Here is a 23,301-nt window from a genome sequence, read left to right as displayed (position 1 = left end):
AACGCTGGAATATCGCCGGGGTACTGGATATTCCAAAGGCCAACCGCTGGTATTGGTAAAGGCCAAACGGGGTGTTGACGATCGCCAGCCGTTTGGAGTCCTCATCAAGTGGTATCTGATGATAAGCCTCCGAAAGATCGATTTTCGAAAAATATTGGCCTCCCGCCACGGCGGAGAACAATTCATCAGCACGAGGCAAAGGATAGGTGTCCACCACCAATTGGGAATTAATGGTGGCCTTGAAATCACCACAAAGACGTAATTTTCCCGAGGGTTTCCTGACAATAACGAGGGGCAAAGCCCACTCACTAGAAGAAATGGGAAGAACGACCCCTAGGGCTGTCAGCCGGTCTAGCTCTTCTTTTAGCTGAGGGCGGAGAGCCAAGGGGATCTGCCTCACGCGTAGAAAATGCGGGTGAGCCGACGCCTTCAACGTTCAGTGAGCTTCAAAGTCTGAAACATGCCCCAAGCCCTCCTCAAAGATATCAGGAAAGTCAGTGATCAAAGATTCCAATGATTGATAGGGAATGTCTTCGGAGACGAACTGTATGGTGTCAGCGATAGAAAAACCGAAAGCCTGAAGGGCATCCAAGCCAAAAACATTAGCGGAGCTCACATCACTGACAACAATAAAAGTAATAGGCCGAGTGACTGATTTGTAAGTCACGTCGGTAGTGAATTGACCCAGTAGGGGAATGAACTGTTTACCATAACCGCATAGACGGTGGTAAACTGGCGCCAACGGGGGCAACCCAAGGTTGGAGTAAGTTTGTGCATTCAACAAAGAAACTGCCGCGCCCGTATCTACTTGCAGTTGTAGTCGGCGCGACCAAACCGACACCTTGATAAAGAGTTTGTGTGCAGATGCGTCGGGAGCCTGGCCCGATGAAACTTCCTGAATGTCAACGTCCATGTCCTCTGTACCTCCTTCCTCCGATTCTTTTGAGGCTGAGCGGCAAACTTTAGCAATGTGTCCTTTTTTATTACATTTGCGACAAACAGCCCAATGCTGGGGGGCACTCTGACTGATCATGATGTATATAGCACGACGCGCAGGACGGTAACAGGGGCCGGCGGCCGGAACTCTGTTTACGGGCCGTGCGGGAGCGGCCGTAAAGGCCGGACTGTACCGCTCGCACGTCGTCCACCCCGGTCGCAGTGGCCGCGGCCGTGCCGCCCTGAACCGCCGCGACATCGCACCACGCTTTCAGCTGTTGACCTGCGGCGTGAGAGACTTCATACGATTGAGCAATGGACAGGACTTCCTCAAGGGAAGGGTCTTCTAACTGCAGGGCCCGTTGCCGGACCTCCCTATCAGGGGCCGAACGAACAATGACGTCGCGCACCATAATGTGGGCATACGACTCTCGCGACTGCTCCGTGACAAAATGACACTTGCGACTAAGACCGTGCAGGGTAGCGGCCCACGCCCGGTAAGACTGATGGGGCTGTTTCTTGCATTGATAGAACTCGACCCTAGCCGCCACAACATGCGTGCGGCAACGATAATATGAAGACAGCAATGAACGCAATGCGTCAAAAGACAAGGATGAGGGTTCCTGCAACGGCGCTAGCTGCCGCAAAACTTGATACAGTGAGGGAGATATCCAAGACAAGAAAAGAGCATGACATACCTCCGCATCGGCAACGTGAAACGCCTGGAAATGCTGCCGAAGGAAATGTTCATATGCGTCCCAATCCTCCGCCGTCTCGTCATACGGGGGAAAGGGAGGAGGGAACGGCACTGGAGCAGACTGCGTGGAGAGCAACGCCGGAAGCACTTGTTTCATGGTTGCCATGAGCTCTGTCTGCTGCTCAACCAAAACCCGCACTAAATCCTCCATGCCGTGGCTAAGCTGCGAAACCGGAACGACGACGCAACACGTGAAGGAACGACCGTCCTTGTCGCCAATTGTGTAATAACACGGTTCACGTTTTCCGTTACACTTCAATTAGTATAGCCCGGCAACTGTGTCCTAGGCATTCCCGATGTGAACTCAATGGGCACAGCCCGTGCTGCCTGAGTTGTTGTTGTTGCTGTTGCTCCACCGGCAGAGGTCGCGGCCGAATTCTCTCGTGCCCTCTGGTGGACGGGACTCTACTTGCGGCAACTACCGTCCGTGACGCGCCGTGCCGATGTGCGCCTCCCGCGATCTTTCTGGTGGCTACTGCAGGTGTGATGCAGCTCTCTACGCTACTCTAGTCTATACGAGCCTCTTCATCTCCTAATAACTACAGCACCCTATATCCTTCCGAATCTTGCTTGCTTTATTCATCTCTTTGTCTTCATCTATGATCCCCCTCAACTTCTTTCCAATACTAAATTGGTGATCCCTTGATGTCTCAGAATGTACCATATCAACTGATGCCTCCTTCTAGACAGATTGTGTTACAAACTTCTTTCTACTTAATTCTATTCAGTTTCTCCTCATTAGCTGTATGTTCTACCCATCTAATCTTCAACATTCATCTGCAGCACCACATTTCAAAAGTTTCCATTCTCTTCTTGTCAAAACTGTTTATCACCCATCTTTCACTTCCATGCATGGCTACACTCCATACAAATACTTCCAGAAAAGACTTTCCAGCACTTAAAGCTATATCGTACATTAACAAATTTCTCTTCTTCAGAAATGCTGTTCTTGCCACTGCCAGCCTAAATTTCATGTCTCCTCTACTTTGGCCATCATCAGTTATTTTGCTGCTCAAACAACAAAACTATCTACTACTTTAAGTGAATCATTCCCTAATATAATCTCTGCAGCATTTCCTCATTTGATTAGACTACATTCAATTATCTTTGTTTTACTTTTGTTGATGTTCATCTTATATCCTCTTTTCAAGACAATTCTGTTTGACTGCTCTTATCAGTCCCTTGTTGTCTCGGACAGAATTACAATGTCATCAGCAAATCTAAAAGTTTTTATTTCTTCTCCATGGACTTTAACTCCAACTCTAAATTTTTATTTGGTTTTCTTAACTGCTTGCTCCATATAGCGATTGAATAACATCAAGGATAATCCATTCACTATGCTGTTCATAGTAACTTACCCACATTTTTATTTTCTTGTTGTTGTTGTTGTTGTTGTGGTCTTCAGTCCTGAGACTGGTTTGATGCAGCTCTCCATGCTACTCTATCCTGTGCAAGCTTTTTCATCTCCCAGTACCCAGTACCTACTGCAACCTGCATCCTTCTGAATCTGCTTAGTGTATTCATCTCTTGGTCTCCCTCTACGATTTTTACCCTCCACGCTGCCCTCCAATACTAATTTGGTGATCCCTTGATGCCTCACAACATGTCCTACGAACCGATCCCTTCTTCTGGTCAAGTTGTGCCACAAACTTCTCTTCTCCCCAACCCTATTCAATACTTCCTCATTAGTTATGTGATCTACCCATCTAATCTTCAGCATTCTTCTGTAACACCACATTTCGAAAGCTTCTATTCTCTTCTTGTCCAAACTATTTATCGTCCATGTTTCACTTCCATACAAGGCTACACTCCATACGAACACTTTCAGAAATGACTTCCTGACACTTAAATCAATACTGGATGTTAACAAATTTCTCTTCTTCAGAAACGCTTTCCTTGCCATTGCCAGCCTACATTTTATATCCTCTCTACTTCGACCATCATCAGTTATTTTGCTCCCCAAATAGCAAAACTCCTTTACTACTTTATGTGCCTCATTTCCTAATCTAATTCCCTCAGCATCACCCGACTTAATTAGACTACATTCCATTATCCTTGTTTTGCTTTTGTTGATGTTCATCTTATATCCTCCTTTCAAGACACTGTCCATTCCATTCAACTGCTCTTCCAAGTCCTTTGCTGTCTCTGACAGAATTACAATGTCATCGGCGAACCTCAAAGTTTTTATTTCTTCTCCATGAATTTTAATATCTACTCCGAATTTTTCTTTTGTTTCCTTTACTGCATGCTCAATATACAGATTGAACAACATCGGGGAGAGGCTACAACCCTGTCTTACTCCCTTCCCAACCACTGCTTCCCTTTCATGTCCCTCGACTCTTATAACTGCCATCTGGTTTCTGTACAAATTGTAAATAGCCTTTCGCTCCCTGTATTTTACCCCTGCCACCTTCAGAATTTGAAAGAGAGTATTCCAGTCAACATTGTCAAAAGCTTTCTCTAAGTCTACAAATGCTAGAAACGTAGGTTTGCCTTTCCTTAATCTTTCTTCTAAGATAAGTCGTAAGGTCAGTATTGCCTCACGTGTTCCAGTGTTTCTACGGAATCCAAACTGATCTTCCCCGAGGTTGGCTTCTACTAGTTTTTCCATTCGTCTGTAAAGAATTCGTGTTAGTATTTTGCAGCTGTGACTTATTAAGCTGATAGTTCGGTAATTTTCACATCTGTCAACACCTGCTTTCTTTGGGATTGGAATTATTATATTCTTCTTGAAGTCTGAGGGTATTTCGCCTGTCTCATACATCTTCCTCACCAGATGGTAGAGTTTTGTCAGGACTGGCTCTCCCACGGCCGTCAGTAGTTCCAATGGAATATTGTCTACTCCGGGGGCTTTGTTTCGACTCAGGTCTTTCAGTGCTCTGTCAAACTCTTCACGCAGTATCATATCTCCCATTTCATCTTCATCTACATCCTCTTCCATTTCCATAATATTGTCCTCAAGTACATCACCCTTGTATAGACCCTCTATATACTCCTTCCACCTTTCTGCTTTCCCTTCTTTGCTTAGAACTGGGTTTCCATCTGAGCTCTTGATATTCATACAAGTCGTTCTCTTATCTCCAAAGGTCTCTTTAATTTTCCTGTAGGCGGTATCTATCTTACCCCTAGTGAGATAGGCCTCTACATCCTTACATTTGTCCTCTAGCCATCCCTGCTTAGCCATGTTGCACTTCCTGTCAATCTCATTTTTGAGACGTTTGTATTCCTTTTTGCCAGCTTCATTTACTGCATTTTTATATTTTCTCCTTTCATCAATTAAATTCAATATTTCTTCTGTTACCCAAGGATTTCTACTAGCCCTCGTCTTTTTACCTACTTGATCCTCTGCTGCCTTCACTACTTCATCCCTCAAAGCTACCCATTCTTCTTCTACTGTATTTCTTTCCCCCATTCCTGTCAATTGCTCCCTTATGCTCTCCCTGAATCTCTGTACAACCTCTGGTTCTTTTAGTTTATCCAGGTCCCATCTCCTTAAATTCCCACCTTTTTGCAGTTTCTTCAGTTTTAATCTACAGGTCATAACCAATAGATTGTGGTCAGAGTCCACATCTGCCCCTGGAAATGTCTTACAATTTAAAACCTGGTTCCTAAATCTCTGTCTTACCATTATATAATCTATCTGATACCTTTTAGTATCTCCAGGGTTCTTCCATGTATACAACCTTCTTTCATGATTCTTAAACCAAGTGTTAGTTATGATTATGTTGTGCTCTGTGCAAAATTCTACCAGGCGGCTTCCTCTTTCATTTCTGTCCCCCAATCCATATTCACCTACTATGTTTCCTTCTCTTCCTTTTCCTACACTCGAATTCCAGTCACCCATGACTATTAAATTTTTGTCTCCCTTCACAATCTGAATAATTTCTTTTATTTCGTCATACATTTCTTCAATTTCTTCGTCATCTGCAGAGCTAGTTGGCATATAAACTTGTACTACTGTAGTAGGTGTGGGCTTCGTATCTATCTTGGCCACAATAATGCGTTCACTATGCTGTTTGTAGTAGCTTACCCGCATTCCTATTTTCCTATTCATTATTAAACCTACTCCTGCATTACCCCTATTTGATTTTGTGTTTATAACCCTGTAGTCACCTGACCAGAAGTCTTGTTCCTCCTGCCACCGAACTTCACTAATTCCCACTATATCTAACTTCAACCTATCCATTTCCCTTTTTAAATTTTCTAACCTACCTGCCCGATTAAGGGATCTGACATTCCACGCTCCGATCCGTAGAACGCCAGTTTTCTTTCTCCTGATAACGACATCCTCTTGAGTAGTCCCCGCCCGGAGATCCGAATGGGGGACTATTTTACCTCCGGAATATTTTACCCAAGAGGACGCCATCATCATGTAATCATACAGTAAAGCTGCATGCCCTCGGGAAAAATTACGGCTGTAGTTTCCCCTTGCTTTCAGCCGTTCGCAGTACCGGCACGGCAAGGCCGTTTTGGTTATTGTTACAAGGCCAGATCAGTCAATCATCCAGACTGTTGCCCTTGCAACTACTGAAAAGGCTGCTGCCCCTCTTCAGGAACCACACGTTTGTCTGGCCTCTCAACAGATACCCCTCCGTTGTGGTTGCACCTACGGTACGGCTATCTGTATCGCTGAGGCACGCAAGCCTCCCCACCAATGGCAAGGTCCATGGTTCATGGGGGGGGTTTATTTTCTTATCCATTATTAAACCTACTCCTGCATTACCTCTATTTGATTTTGTAATCATAACCCTGCATTCACCTGATCAGAAGTCCTGTTCTTCCTGCCACCAAATTTCACTAATTCCCACTATATCTAACTTTAACCTATCTACTGCCCTTTTTTAATTTTCTAATCTAACTGTCCAACTAAGGGATTCCACAATCGGATCCGCAGAATGCCAGTTTTGTTTCTCCAGATGACGATGTCCTCCTAAGTAGTCCCCACCCAGAGATGCAAATGGGGGACTATTCTACCTCCGAAGTATTTTACCCAAGAGGATCCCATCATCATTTAACCACGCAGTAGAGCTGCATGCCCTCAGGAAAAATTACAGCTGTAGTTTCCCCTTCCTTTCAGCCACTCGAAGTACTAGCACAGAAAGGCCATTCTGATTGGCATTACAAGGCCAGATCAGTCAATCATCCAGATTATTGCCCTTACAATTACTGAACAGGCTGCTGCCCCTCTTCACGACCCATACATTTGTCTGGCCTCTCAACAGATACTCCTCCACTGTGGCTGCATCTACAGTATGGTTATCTGTATCGCTTAAGCATGCACTCCTCCCCACAATAGCAAGGTCCATGGAGCATTACAGAATCTGAATTTGTAAATAACAATAATAATAAACAAGGCTCACTGTCGCAACAGAGAGGGGGAACAGTACATGGCTGGAAGAGTACATGGCTAGAGATGGGGAAGAGTACGTGGCTAGAGAGGGGGAAGAGTATGTGGCTAGAGAGGGGGAAGAGTATGTGGCTAGAGAGGGGGAAGAGTACGTGGCTAGAGAGGAGCAGGGGAATGGACATAAAGAGGCAGAGCGAGGAGATGGACAGAAAGAGGGAGGAGCAGCTGGAGAGAGAGAGAGAGAGAGAGAGAGAGAGAGAGAGAGAGAGAGAGAGAGAGAGGGGGGGGGGGGGAGGAGGAGGAAGAAGAAGGAGTTTATTGTTTAGCAATTGTGAAGCATTGCCAGGTTCACTAGGGTTCTATTTTTACAACACACACATGAGCTCATGGGATTAAGTCATTAAAAATATAATAAACAACAGAATGTAATCAAGAAATAATTAACATATAGTACACGGACAGTATTTCAGTTTTTGCTAATACTGCCGGAACTTTGTTCCCAACATTCAGAAGGGTATTGCACGCAAAACAGCACAAACATCAGATATAAAATCATGAGAGAGAATTGCTGGAATGGAAGAGGGAAACAGAACAAAAGGGGAGATTGTGGGGAAGATAGAGTTGGTGCAGAATGAGTGAAGTCAGGGTCCTGAGAGAGGGTGGAGGTGGGTGTGGGTGTACATCAAGGTGTTGGCGGAGATTGACTCCAGGAGGATTAAGGAATCAAAGAATGTACTGCAAAAACAACTGCCATCTACATAATTCAGGAAAACTGTTGTTGGGGAGGAAGGCTCCAGATAGCACATGTTTTGAAGCAATTACTGAAACCAAGGATACTGTGCTCAGCACCATGTTCCACCACTGAGTGGCCAATTCTGTTCTTGGTCACAGTTTGACAGTGGCTATTCACGCACATGGACAGTTGGTTTGTGGTCGTGCCAACATAAAATGCTGTACTTAAATTGCAGCAGAGCTGATATATGACATGATCTTTTTCACAGGTGACCCTGTATCTGACAGTATAGGACAAGCAAGTCACATGACTGGAGTAGGATGTGGAGGGGATATTGGTCAGGTGCTGCATCTGGGTCCTGCCCTGTCACATGAGTCCTAGCCCTATTGGTGTGGCACTCACCACCAATCCCCTGCCATATGTGGCTTACTATAAATATGCCCAAGGTAAGCCATAAAAAGCCACAAGACAGAAACATCCATACCATGAAGCTGTGGGGTCAAGCTACCAGGAATTATTACTAGATATGTTGTTCTTCGATATCTAAAACTAAACTATGCCCAAACAGGCCATGAAGGCCCAACAGTACCAACTGGGCCCCGTGTCGTCCTCAGCCCACAGGAGTCAATGGATGAGGATTTGGAGTGGCACGTGGTCAGCACACCGCTCTCCTGACTATTGTCAGTTTACGAGGCCAGTTCTTCAATATCAGATCCTCACTTTTCTGGGTGATATGAACCCAGTACAAATATTATTCTTCGGCTAAGAGAACACCTTCAGCCAATCTAGCATCGGGTTATTTGTCAACCAACACTTTTCTTGATGTACAAAGAGAAGTCCTGCATGTAGTTTCCCTTTCAGTATTGTTTTCCTGCAAATAACCACATGTGGGGGCAGACACCTATCAACTACCAGAACACACAGCATGGTTGTTATTCTGGCTTTCCACTGATAAACGACCTCTATAAAGTCCATCACACTTACAATAACATTTAACAAAATATCAAAATAAACAGGCATCTGATCAATGTTGCCTAGGAGGCCTAGCAAACAGTTGTGTTTCCTTACACTAAGACACTTAAACACAACTAGTTTTTCATCACACAGTGTGGGAAGTCACCGGGCTAGTGCTGTTCTTTGCTGTAATATAAGCCCCACCCTCATAAGAATTCTCACGAGTCAGCCTGTATTTGCTTCGAATTTCACACTGCATAAATTTGGAAAATTCCTCTTTATCTATAGTGTCTCCATTCAAATAAGTTTAAGTAATTACGAAGTTTCCACTGCATTTGTCTAACACATACTTGACAACCAGCTGCTCAAATTCACCAAACCTTCATTGCTTTGGTTCCCTGAAAGTTGGGTGTGTAAAACTGGTGTTCTTTAATTTATTCTTCATCTAACTCCTCCTCCTCATTCCTCCTCCTCCTCCACTTCCTCATAGTGTTACAAGCCTCCATGGGTCTTAGCCTCTTCAATAAGTTTCCTGCATTCTGCCACCTACAGTGTGTTCTCCACCATCCTCTGTCTCTGAGAGATCTTATATCTCCTTCCACATTGTCTATCCACTGATTTTGTGGCCCCTCTGTCTCCTTCGAGTTCGCATCCTTTGAAAACCCTTTTAGTCACTCTGCCAGTACCCATCCTATGGGCATGTCCAAGCCAGGTTACTTTATTACTTTTTACTAATTTTACAATGTGAGCTCCTTGTGTGAGACAAACCAACTCAGTGTTTGTTTTAGATCTCCAGAAACCCTTGTCATACTGAACTGCCCCATAGAAGTTGCACAGAATCCTGTGTTCAAATAGCCTGAGCTGCTGCCATGTTTGTACATGTTTGACATCTGTATGCTTCAACTAGTCAGATCATGACCATGTATATCTGTAATTTCAGCTGTCTGCCTAATAACCTGAAGGCCAATGATCTTTTAAACACATGGAACATCCTTAATAACTTAATAACTTAAGATGCACAGTTTCATTTCAGTTCACATGGAATTCATATTGTTAATATTATATTCCAAACAATTTAAGATCTGCACATGTTCAAAATTGAGGTTTGCAGCTGACAATTTATCCAATTTTCCCTTTACTTCTGGGCCACTAAATTTCTTCTTGCCACACAGATTGACTGTGGCCATTGCTTCATAATTCACCATTAATCTCCAGAAGGATTTTTCACTATGCAGCAGAGTGTGTGCCAATTTGAAACTTCCTAGCGGACTAAAACTATGTACTAGACCGGACTTGAACCTGGGACCTACTGACTGTGCTATCCAAGCATGACTCCCAGTCTGACATACAATTTTAATTTGCGACTAAGTTTCAATTCAGCACACACTCTGCTGCAGAGTAAAAATTTATTGTGGAAACAGTCTCCCCCCACCCCCCTCCTGGCTGTGGCTAAACCATGTCTCTGCAATAAGCCTTTCTTTCAGGAATGGTAGACCTGCACAGCATGCAGGAGAACTTCTGTGATGTTTGGAAAGAAAGAGATGAGGTACACTGCTGGCACAAGTAAAGCTGTGAGGGCAGATCATGAGCCATGCTCGGATAGTTCAATTGGTAGAGCACTTTCACACAAAAGGCAAATGTGTGTCATTGTGTCCCCCCACCCCCACCCCTATCCTAGCTGTAACTAAACCATGCCTCTGCAATAACCTTTCTTCCAGGAATGGTAGTCCTGTACAGTATGCAGGAGAACTTCTATGATGTTTGGAAGGCAGGGGATCAGGTACACTGTTGGCACAAGTAAAGCTTTGAGGACAGGATGTGAGCCATGCTTGGATAGTTCAATCAGTAGAGCACTTCCACACAAAAAGCAGAAGTCTCAGGTTTGAACCCTAGTACGACTTATGGTTTTGATGTGCCAGGAAATTTCTCACCATCAATCAGTTTATAGTACAGTGTTGCTCTCTTACTATCATCACAGTCAACATATCTATTTCTAGATTCTGTTACCAGCTTTTGATTATTGCTCTGTTGTATTTATTTAATCTGCATTCCTGGATAATGTGTAGCTTGTTTTGGACTATGCTTAACAGATTTTTAAGCTTTACCTTTCAGTTTTTAAGAGATTACTGTGTTGGCGTAAGCTGTCGGCAGCACACTGATCGGTAAAGAGGTTGCAAAAAGATCAATAATAGGTGCTGAATCAAGTGTGCCTACCATCAGGAGAGAGGCAAAAGACAGACTCACAAGCAACACACCAGCAATGCCATCTCAACCGCCAGTATTAAGATCGCAGTCGTGGCCCAGAGGGCCAGTCTGTCACAGACAGTCAGCTCAGTCACAGTAGGAGTCACAGCCCATCAGAGTCAGTCTCTAGCTCAGTGTCAGTCAGTACCTAGATACCAGAGTAGTGTACATAGTGGGACTTTTACTTCACCAACAGTGAGGCTAATGTGGACTATTACAGAATAACTTGTGCCACAACACACGGACTAGCTTAAGATAAGTAGCTTCTTGTTCTGTTAATAAGGAACCCTGCTAATACATGTGTGCAGTTGTGTTGTAGGTAGAGGACACTGGCCACCAAACAACATCCTCTACTTTGTCTCCCCAGTACAAGACTCTACAGTATCAACGATGACACAAAAATTACAATCAATTCTGAACAACAAATATTAACATACGATCCTCATTGCAAATACAGACGCTTTATACCTCAGACACGATCACGATCACCACCACCACCACCACCACCACCACCCAACAACAACCCAAGACTGACACCATCTGAACAGGCCTTGGAGGGTCCAATGGCACCAGCGGACTGCCCTGCCATCCTCAGCCAATAGGCGTCACTAGAAGCAGATACTGAAGGGCATGTGGTCAGCACAATGCTATCCCGGCAGTTGTCAGTTTTTGTGACCAGAGCTGCTGATTCTCAATCAAGTAACACCTCGACTGGTTTCACAAAAGCTGAGTGCACCCCACTTGCCAACAATGCTCAGCACTCCTGGTCGGTCACTCATCTAAGTGCTAGTTATGCCCAACAGCATTTAACATCAGTGATCTGATGGAACCGGTGTCACCACCACGGCAAGCCTGTTGGCCACCCAAGATTAAAGGTTCCAAAAAATGTCACTCTTTAATTATCACCATTAGGCAATGATTTCTGAGAAAATAAAAGCTACAGGAGAAGGGGGATTGGGAAAATGTGTTTCTGCTAAATTATTAAAATATAATTAACTTGATATAAAGTTCAAAAATAAATCAGCAGATGCTGCTGACTATCAAAGGCTGAAGATTCATCAGTTTTTAGTATAAAATAAAGAGGCAGATGCACATAGAAAACATAATGTTAAACAGAATGTCGTCATTATCAGCACAAGGCATTTGTCACTGGTACTATTATGAAATACTAAAATAAATCTAGAAATCAAATGCTAGTTACCTCCCAGTTGAATCTCTTGAATAAGTCTTCAAACATCAGTGCCAGAAGTGAACCAGCTAATTCCAGTCTTTTGTTACCATAATAGTCTGGATCATCAATCAGATTATGATCCACTTCTGCCTGCATGACCCTGCGGACCATCAATGCTGTGTATGTTGCTTTAATTTTGAAGTTGAAATTTTCGACCTGCAGTTGAGAAATTGTTGTTATTTTCAAAGTCTGTCAAGCAAGCATCTGATACACTCACTCTCAGATTTACAGAATATGCCTACACAATCTTCCTACTTGCAGAAAACTGTACCTATTATAAACATAAATGATAAAACTTTGTCAAAGTTGAGTAATGTTAGCATTTAAATGCTATTGCCCCCATTGGAAAAATATATATCCATCCCTCAGTGCACAGCAAAGTCCATGAATGTCTTACGTATAAAGAAACCATCTTACTAAAACCAGTGAAGTTACAAAATCAATTGTTTTTTGGTAAGTGTTGTTGATAAGCTAATAGTAGAAAGAATCTTTTAGTTTTTGAATGATCAAGAATGGGTGAAACCTACAGTGCTACATAATGACAAATGCCAATAACAACAAAATAGACTCCACGTTAATATGATTATTTACAGAAATATAGAACACTAGCTGCAATAAGTTTTTCAATACACACAGTTGTAATAATATTTAAGTGAAGCAGGTCCATCCGTGCAGTCATGGAGAACACTGCAGTGTTCACGTGTGCACAGATGGACCTGCTCTATGCTAATGGTCTCTTTGGTCCCTATGGTCATCAAGGAATGTAAGATCTGAAGATTATCTCTTAGAAGATCGAAACCAGACATCTAAAAATAAAAATAAACAACTTAAATTCAATTATAATTGTGTATACTGAAATAAGTTACAATATTATACAGATCGCTACTTTTCCTGGAACTATGTTCCAAAAAACTTTGCTAGCTGCAATATATAGTGTTTTCCTAGTCAGAATATATCAAAAGTTTGACAGCATGAGGACCATTCTCTCTATCAGATATATAAAAATGTGTATTCTGTTAAATGTATTATGTATACAGTGCATACTAAATAAATAAATTAATTAATGATGCAGTACAACATTATTATTTAAGTAGAACATGTCAGAATCAAATGTTACTTTACTTGATAAGAAATTAAATTTTTACTGCAGCTACACATATTTATATTTTCTTTTTTCACAGCACTTGCTTATACACTATATTTGTAGTTTTATTGTTCAGACTATAAATGAGCAAATTTTGAGGCTATCCAACACGTGAGCACGAGACTTAGAATTGGCCTTGAAAAAAGCATGGCCCTGTGCTTTGCTGGTGGTCATATTGGAAATTGAAATCTCCTTAAACTGAATGGCAATCCAGACAATATTAAAGGTATTCCCAATATAAATACCATCTGCCCTTTTTCGTTGCCAGTCGGAAATTAACATGCTTCGCTTGGTGGAATTTGAATTTGTACTTTCGTAATATGAAAATATGCAGTGTATCGTAATATGAAAATATGCAGCGTACATGTTGCTGTGCATCAAAGATCTTCTGAAAACGAATTTTTTCCCTATTCCTTGCCAAGCTGGGAGGTTCTACACTTGTGTATGTTGGTTCACCAGTCATTTTACTGCAGAATTTGAATTTGGCAAAACTGTGTAATGGCACAACCTCTGCATCAAACAGCTGTAGAATAACATCACTGGGGTTAGTATAATGACTGGCAACTGAGGTTTTTGGGAAAGCCAGTCATGACAAAACTATTTCACCTGGTGTGCAGAATGTACAAGATGGAGTAAAAGAATGCACTAATTCCAATCCCAAAGAAGGCAGGTGCTGGCAGGTATGAGTACTATTGAAGCTTCAGTTTAATAAGTTATGATTCCAAAATGACATGAATTATTTACAGAAAAATGGAAATACTTGTAGAAGCCAATCTTGGGTTCTGATTTTGGGTTCTGGTAAAGATGGCAAAGCGCTACTGTAGGCCAATCATAGCTCATTTCACATGATCTTGCCATCCAATGACAGCAGATATTCAGAGCATAGGACATGTGATGTAGTCAGCCAATGGCAACATCACTGTTAAGTAGCGTGAACACGTAAATAGGAAAAGTTAATGGTTTAAATTAATGTACGTAGTGTAGCTACAAGACATGCTAAGCTTTCACAAATAATATTGATCTCGAAGATTAATAAGCTACAAGAAAAGCTAAGCTTTCACATATAATACTGGTCTTTTTAGTGCGTGTTACACTTTAAGATACATCCCACAAATGTACCAGTAAAATTTTAAATAATGACATTAACGTCTGCTCTCCTGGGCTCGAAATTATTCTAAGTGATTGGTACTCAAAGTGTTAAGTTTGAAACGAGAGTCAAACGCTCTCGTGTAAAAGCAAATTTCCTTTGAAAATTACGCTTTTCAAAGAACTATTTGCAATATTTTCCCGTGACCTCTTTGACATGGGTTCGTTTCAGCAGCTGTGGGAGAGCACCAGAAAACAGGCATTACTGCATGTGGGCAACTATGATGACATAGAAAGCCCATATCTTCGTACACATATAGCATTAAGAGATCTTACATGACATCATAAAAGAAATAGGACATCAGAGGACACTGCAAGAACATATAAATTTCATAAACAATAGTAAAATGCATAGTTTGGCCTAAAGGACACATTTGTATGTCCAGATTTACAATGAAGAAGACCCCAACCTGCTATTAAGCTTTCCAGTGCGCTTTTCGGGATGCAAATTTTCTTGGAGTACCAGTACTGTGTTGTCTCATGTTTGGTTCTTTATTATGGTATAATGCCATACATGCCAGAAGATGAAAACGTGCACTTGAAAGTCAGTGAACAGTCGAAACTAGCCAATAGTGAGGAATGAAACACTTCGTTCCTTATAAATTGTCTGCATCTGCAGAAAAGATTAATAAAAGCCAAATTTACTTAGAAAACCAACAAACACAGCTTTGTTGCTGTGCAAGGTGATAAATGCTTGACTGCCAGAAATGTGGAAATTAAATAAAATCAGAAAACGGAAACTAATAACATATTTTAACCTTCTGTAACTATGTGAATGCATTTTAATTCACTTGATAGCTCCCGGCCAAAGAAATCCATTTTGTTTTATTTGATGTGTGAACTGTTAACAAAGAGGAAGCAGCAAAACCACTTAAAGTAAACACGGGTCACTATCCCCCTCCCCACTACAACCCAGACTGCTTTGCATTTGCACGAATCTGGCAGCTTGGAGGTGCCGGAAAAATTTTTCCGAGTACCATGACTGCTTATTGCTGCTGCTGCAGCCACACTTCAAGGAATCAGAAGCAGTAGGTACTCCTCAAATGCAACTCAACTGCGCCTGTGCATGAGCCCGCTGGCAGCTGCTCAAAATGAACTAAACATAAACAGTTATGACGTCACACTCATTGTAAGCAGTTTGCTGTTATGAAGTATTCCATAGCCTTCATCGTAACATTTTGCTTTTGGCAATCACTTGTGTGTCTACTGTGTTTTATTGTTTTAAATGGTGCATTTTCTTTGCAACTTAAGTTTTATTTTAGTTTTATTCCCTCGTTTATATTTTATTGCAGCAGTATTATTCTGCAGTAGTGGGATACAGACTAAAACAATGAAAAACTCCTGGAATTCTAAAAAAATCCTGAGTTTTTACCAGTTTTCTTCTGGATAAAAAAATTCCCACATTTTTCCCGAATTTCCCGGTTGTTCCGGAGCATATACACACTGTATTAACAAACTCCTCTCTTTCAGTAATGACTTCCTTGTTATTACGAGTCTGTATTTGATATGCTCCCTGCTTCAGCTATCACCAGTTATTCTGCTGCACAAATACTAAACTCATCAACTGCTATTATCAGACCACTTCCTGCTCTATTCCCTCAGCATCGCCTGATTTAACTCAATTACATTCCATTACCTTTGTTTTGTTTTTGTTGACATTCATCTTATAGTCTCTTTTCAATGCAATAATAATTGTGTTCAATTGTGTTCACACGTCATTTGCCATTCCTAACAAAATTGTTAGCGTCAGACTCAAAGTTTTTATTTCTTCTACGTAACCTTTAATTCCCTTTTCAAATTTCTCCTCAGTTTCTTTCACAGCTTGCTTAATGTACAAAATGAATAACACCAGGGATAGGCTGCAACCCTGCCTCACTCCCTTCTCAACTACTGCTTCCCTTTCATGTCCTTTTCACTCTTCTAATTGCAGTGTGGTTTCTGTACAAGTTGTAAATAACTTTTTTCTCCATGTATTTTATACATGCTACCTTCAGAATTTCAAAGAGGTAGGATTTCCTTTCTTCAACCTACCTTCTGCGAAAAGATGCAGGACCAAGTATTGCCTCGCATGTTATACATTTCCACAGAACCCAAGATCGGCTTCTACAAGTATTTCCATTTTTCTGTAAATAATTCATGCCAGTATTTTGGAATCATAACTTATTAAACTGAAGCTTCAATAGTATTCATACCTGCCAGCAGCTGCCTTCTTTGGGATTGGAATCAGTACATTCTTTTACCTCATCTTGTACATTCTGCACACCATGACTGGCTTTCCCAGAAACCTCAGCAACACTGAGGGAATGTCATGTACATTGTTTCCACGAAAGTCTTTTGTTGCTCTGTTAAACTGTTCTCGAAGTACCATATCTCCCATCTCATCTATACTTATTTTCTTTCTCACATAACACTATTAAAAACTTCCTTTCCTTATATAGATGGCTTTTATATTTCTTCCACCTTTCAGCTTTCCGTTCTTTGCTTAGTACCGACTTGCCATATGAACTCTTGATATTCATACAGCTGCTCCTTCTTTCTCCGAGGTTCTCTTTAATTTTCTATAGGTGATACCTACCTTTCCTGTAGCCATACATGTATCTACAGCATTGCATTTGCCCTCTAACCATTCCTGCTTAGTCATTCTGCATTTTCTGTCTATCTCATTTCTTGTACAAGGTCTGTTCAAAAAATTCCAGAACATTCATAATTTCACGCCAATGGTGTGTTGGAGCAAAATGCGGTTGGCATCTCTGCACATGCCTGTGTTTTAATGTGTAATTGCTGGAAGTTTCATTGCTGTTTGTCTGTTAGTTATTGACTCGAACGTTGTGTCGCACAGTTTGCGAATTTTGAGATGACAGAGTTAGTGGAGCAGCATATCTGCATCAAATTTTGTGTGATACTCAAGAAAACCTTTACAGAGACATACGAAATTATGCAGGAAGCCTACGGTGATGAGTGCTTAAGCCATGTTTGACGTTATGAAAGGTTCACACAATTTAAAAATTGATGGCCCTCATTCGGGACACCCTCTGATGCCTACCGATGGCACTCATGTCTGAAATGTCAATGAAATTGTGTGTGCCAGTCAAAGACTCAATGCCCGAGAAATTGCAGAAGAATGTAACATTCCAGTTGCATCATTTCATGAAATCCTAAGTCAGTATCAAGAAAGGCATTGTGTTGTCGCCATGCTCGTCTCATAACTCATGAGTCAAGACCAGAAAGACCTTCACCTCGTGCAAATGACAATGAGATGTTCCTTAAGAGAATTATAACTACTGGTGAGATGTGTGTCTGTGATTATGATGTTGATACCAAGGAGGTTCATTCTTCAGAATGGGTCAGGAAAGGTTCTTCAGGACAAAAAAAAAGCTCATCAGGTGAGGTCAAATGTCAAAGCCATACTGATAGTTTTCTTTGAAACTGAAAAATTAGTTCATCATGAATTTGTGCCATAGGGACAAATTTTCAACTGATGGTAATATCTACACATATTGAAATGCCTGCGAGAAAATGTGAGAAGGAAATGACCTGAAATGTGGTGAGAGAATTCAGGGCACTTGCATGCAGGTGTGTTACCTCATCATAACGCACCTACTCATTCATACCCGTAGTTGCACGACTATTGCACAATGAATGATATCACTCTGTTGCGCAATCCTCCATACTCTCTAGACTTGAGCCCTGTGGACTTTTTTTTATTTCCAAAGCTGAAAACCATGTTGAAAGGACGATGATTTGCAACGATAGATGAACTAAAAAAAAACTTACGGACGGCACCTCAAGCAATCCAGCAAGAGGCGTACCAAGACTGCTTCCAGAAGTGGAAATGACGTTCAGAGCAGTTTATCAATTGCGGAGGAGAGTATTTCGAAGAAGACCATGCACAATAAATAAAAGGTAAGCTCAGAAAAATTTTGTGGACAAAGTTCCTTAATTTTTTGAACAGATCTCGTATATCTGTATTCCCTTGTGAACAATGGAAAATCCAGGATGGAATAACGACAATATACAGGGTGTTACAAAAAGGTACGACCAAACTTTCAGGAAACATTTCTCACACACAAATAAAAAAAAGATGTTATGTGGACATGTGTCCGGAAACGCTTAATTTCCATGTTAGAGCTCATTTTAGTTTCGTCAGAATGTACTGTAGCTCCTCAATTCAGCTACCAGTTAGCCCAATTGAAGGAAGGTAATGTTGACTTCGGTGCTTGTGTTGACATGCGACTCAGTGCTCTACAGTACTAGCATCAAGCACATCAGTACGTAGCATCAACAGGTTAGTGTTCATCACGAACGTGGTTTTGCAGTCAGTACAATGTTTACAAATGCGGAGTTGGCAGATGCCCATTTGATGTATGGATTAGCACGGGACAATAGCTGTGGGGCGGTACATTTGTATTGAGACAGATTTCCAGAACGAAGGTGTCCCGACAGGAAGACATTCGGAGCAATTGATTAGCATCTTAGGGAGCATGGAACATTCCAGCCTATGACTCGCGACTGGGGAAGACCTAGAACGACGAGGACACCTGCAATGGACGAGGCAATTCTTCGTGCAGTTGACGATAGCCCTATTGTTAGCGTAAGAGAAGTTGCTGCTGTACAAGGTAACATTGACCACGTCACTGTATGGAGAATGCTACGGGAGAACCAGTTGTTTCCGTACCATGTACAGCGTGTGCAGGCACTATCAGCAGCTGATTGGCCTCCACGGGTACACTTCTGCAAATGGTTCATCCAACAATGTGTCAATCCTCATTTCAGTACAAATGTTCTCTTTACGGATGAGGCTTCATTCCAACATGATGAGATTGTAAATTTTCACAATCAACATGTGTGGGCTGATGAGAATCCGCACGCAATTGTGCAATCACGTCATCAACACAGATTTTATGTGAACGTTTGGGCAGGCATTGTTGGTGATGGCTTGATTGGGTCCCATGTTCTTCCACCTACGCTCAATGGAGCACGTTATCATGATTTCATACGGGATACTCTACCTGTGCTGCTAGAACATGTGCCTTTACAAGTACGACACAACATGTGGTTCATGCACGATGGAGCTCCTGAACATTTCAGTCGAAGTGTTCGTACGCTTCTCAACAACAGATTCGGTGACCGATGGATTGGTAGAGGCAGGCCAATTCCATGGCCTCCACGCGCTCCTGACCTCAACCCTCTTGACTTTCATTTATGGGGGCATTTGAAAGCTCTTGTCTACACAACCCTGGTACCAAATGTGGAGACTCTTCGTGCTCGTATTGTGGATGGCTGTGATAGAATACGCCATTCTCCAGGGCTGCATCAGGGATTCCATGCGACGGAGGATGGATCCATGTATCCTCGCTAACGGAGGACATTTTGAACATTTCCTGTAACAAAGTGTATGAAGTCACGTTGGTACGTTCTGTTGCTGTGTGTTTCCACTCCATGATTAATGTGATTTGAAGAGAAGTAATAAAATGAGCTCTAACATGGAAAGTAAGCGTTTCCAGACACATGTCCACATAACATATTTTCTTTCTTTGTGTGTGAGGAATGTTTCCTGAAAGTTTGGCCATACCTTTTTGTAACACCCTGTATAGTGGAAAAGCTGAGTTGCAAATAGGGACAAAACACACACACACACACACACACACACACACACACACACACACACACACACACACACAAGCATAGTCTAACTGCTGAGGCCAGACTGCGAGCAGTAATGCATGACGAGAGAAACAATTGGGTGGTGAGGTTAAGATGGAGGCTGGGGCAGGGAGGGGGAGGGATAGCAGGGTAGGGTTGGGGGACCATAAAGTGCTGCTTGTGTGGGCATACAGGGATACGTTAGAGAGAGGGTAGGGCAGTTAGGTGCTGTGCAGTCAGAGGTTAGACAGCAGGGACAGTGGGGGCATGGTCATAGTGGAAAAGGAGAGAAGTAAAAAGACTGTGGGTGCACTGGTGAAACAGAAGGCTGTGTAGTGCTGGAATGGCAACAAGGAAGAGGCTAGATGGGTAAGGACAATGGCTAATGAAGGTTGAGGCCACGAGGGTTATGGGAATGTAGGATATATTGCAGGGAGATTTTCCACCTGCGCTGTTCAGAAAAGCTGGTGTTGGTGGGAAGGATCCAGGTGGCACTGACTGTGAAGCCGTTGTCGAAATGAAGTACATCGTGTTGGGTGGCATGCTCAGCAACTGGGTGGTCCAGCTATTTCTTGGCCACAATTTGTCGATGGCCATTCACACAGACAGATATCTTGTTGGTTGCCATGACCATGTAGAATGCAACACAGTGATTGCAGCTTAGCTTGTAGATCACGTGGCTGGTTTCACAGGTGGCCCTGCCTTTGATGGGATAGATGATGCTTGTGGCCGGACTGGAGCAGGTGATGGTGGGATGATGTATGGGACAGGTATTGCATCTAGGTCTATTACAAGGATAGGAGCCATGAGGCAAGGATTTGGGGAGCAGGGATTATGTAGAGGTGGACAAGGATATTGTGTTGGTTCGGTGGGAGAGGTAGGAAGGATAGTGAGTAGGACATTCCTCATTTCAGGTCACGATGAGATAGTCAAAAACCTGGAGGAGAATGTGATCCAGTTTCTCCAGTCCTGGGTGGTACTAACTGGAGGGATAAGGCACAGGAAATCTATTTTTGTACAAGGCTGAGTAGGTAGTTCCAGTCTGTGAAGGTCTCTGTGAGATCCTTGGTATATTTTGAGATGGACTGCTCATAACTACAGATGCGATGGCCATGGGTGGATAGGTTGTACGGAAGAGATTTCTTGGTATGGAATGGGTGGCAGCTGTCGAAGTGGAGGTATCGCTGGCGATTGGTATGTTTGATATGGACGGAAGTACTGATGTTGCCATCGAAGTGGAGGTCAACATCGAGGAAGGTGGCTTGTTGGGTTGGGCAGGACCAAGTGAAGAAAATGGGGAAGGAGGTGTTGAGGTTATGGAGCAATGTGGATAGAGTGTCCTCACCCTTGATCCAGATCACAAAGATGTCATCAGTCAATCTGAATCAGATGAGGGGTTTGGGATTTTGGGTGTTTAGGAAGGATTCCTCTAGATGGCCCATGAATAGGCTGACAAAGGATGGTTCAATGAAAGTGCCCACAGCTGTACCTCAGATCTGTCTCAATGGTCTCACTGAGGCCTTCACAGACCATAATTACCCTCCCAACCTTGTACAAAAACAGACCGCCCATGCCTTACGTCTCCAGTCACCCACCACCTCCCAAAGTCGCACTATCCAGCTGCAAAGGAGAATTCCCCTCATGACTCAGTACCATCCAGGACTGGAGCAACTGGATCACATTCTCCGCCAAGGTTTCGACTACCTCTCATCTTGACTTGAAATGTGAAAGGCCTACTCACTAACCTTCCCACCCTTCCAACAGCAGTATTCTGCTGCCCACCACCCTACACAATATCCTCGTCCATCCCTACACAACACCTGCCCCCAACCTCATAGCTCCAATCCCCGTAATAGACCTAGAAGCAAAACCTGTCCCATACATCTTCCCACCATCACATACTCCAGTCTCGTCACAAGCATAACCTATCCTGTCAAAGGCGGGACTACATGTGAAACCAGTCATGTGATCTACAAGCTAAGCTGCAACCACAGTGCTGCATTCTTCATGGGTGTGACAACCAAGAAGCTGTCTGTCCACATGCTGACCATCAACAAACTGTGGCCACGAAACACCTGGACCACCCAGTTGTTGATCATGCCACTAATACAACGTTCTTCACTTCATAGACTGCTTCACTGCTTGTGCCATCTGGATTCTTCCCACCAGCACCAGCTTTTCTGAACAGCACAAGTGGAAATTCTCCCTGCAATATATTCTACGTTTCTCTAACCCTACTGGCCTCAACTTTCGTTAGTCATTGTCTTTACCCATCTAGCCCCTTCCCTGTTCCTGTTCCTGCACTGCATATTCCTCTATTCCACGAATGCACTCACAGCCTTTTTACTTCTCTCCTTTTCCGCTAACCCCCCTTCCCCTCTGTCTAACCTCTAGACTGCACCTAGCTTCTGTACCCTCTCTCCACCTCGTCCTTGTACCCTGCCACAAGCAGCACTTTACCATCCACCACCCCAGCCTCAGCCTTACTCCCACCAACTGGTTGCTTCTGCCATCATGCACTGCTGCTAGCAGTCTGGCCTCAGCAGCCAGAGACTGTCATCATGTGTGCATTTGTTGCATTTGTGTGTGTGTGTGTGTGTGTGTGTGTGTGTGTGTGTGTGTGTGTGTGTGTGTATTTCCAGTGATGAACTTGCTGGTCAAAAGCTTATTTTCTGACAGGCTTTTTGTTGTGCCCATCTGCAACTCAGCATCCTGCTAAGTGGAGAATACCAACTATACTTTTCATAACATTGTATTCCCTTTTGCCTTCTTCATTTCCTGTATTTTTATATTTTCTCTTTTCATCAATTAAACAATGATAATAAAGACTAGTAAACTGTGAACTGCCAAAACATAAAACAGTCATAAACAGAAGGTAACTCTTACTGGTACATGAGCAAGAACTGTTGTAGCCAGCAGGTCACGTGCTTCGTCAATAGGAGTCTTCTTAGGAGCAGGTGTGAAAAACCGTTTCTGTTTCAGTTTTCCTCCAATATATCTACAACAAAAGAAAGGCTACTGTTACATGCAAAACACTGGACCTTAGAAAGTTCTGTCTTACTTGGATGGCATAAAAACTTTCGAAGCTTTTTCACACACACCTTGTCCTTTATACCATACATAAATTGCCAATCATACACTTATCTCGTGTTCTTACAAAAAAAAA

At 42.7% G+C, this 23,301-nt stretch overlaps 1 protein-coding gene across 1 annotated transcript in view; it reads right to left on the bottom strand.

Annotated features, from left to right (window-relative positions):
- Window positions 1–23,301, bottom strand: part of LOC126418465 (DNA-directed RNA polymerase III subunit RPC2) — a 187,262-nt gene that overhangs the window by 89,070 nt on the left and 74,891 nt on the right. Inside the window, exons 7-8 of the mRNA XM_050085233.1 lie at window positions 23,022–23,133; window positions 12,173–12,358 (exon numbers count right to left, since the gene is read on the bottom strand). Coding sequence (XP_049941190.1) covers window positions 12,173–12,358; window positions 23,022–23,133 — 298 coding nt within the window. The remainder of the gene's footprint in view (window positions 1–12,172; window positions 12,359–23,021; window positions 23,134–23,301) is intronic.

The sequence above is a fragment of the Schistocerca serialis genome, chromosome 9, assembly GCF_023864345.2.
Source record: "Schistocerca serialis cubense isolate TAMUIC-IGC-003099 chromosome 9, iqSchSeri2.2, whole genome shotgun sequence".
Classification (NCBI taxonomy): domain Eukaryota; kingdom Metazoa; phylum Arthropoda; class Insecta; order Orthoptera; family Acrididae; genus Schistocerca; species Schistocerca serialis.
This window is presented reverse-complemented; position numbering and strand designations above follow the sequence as displayed.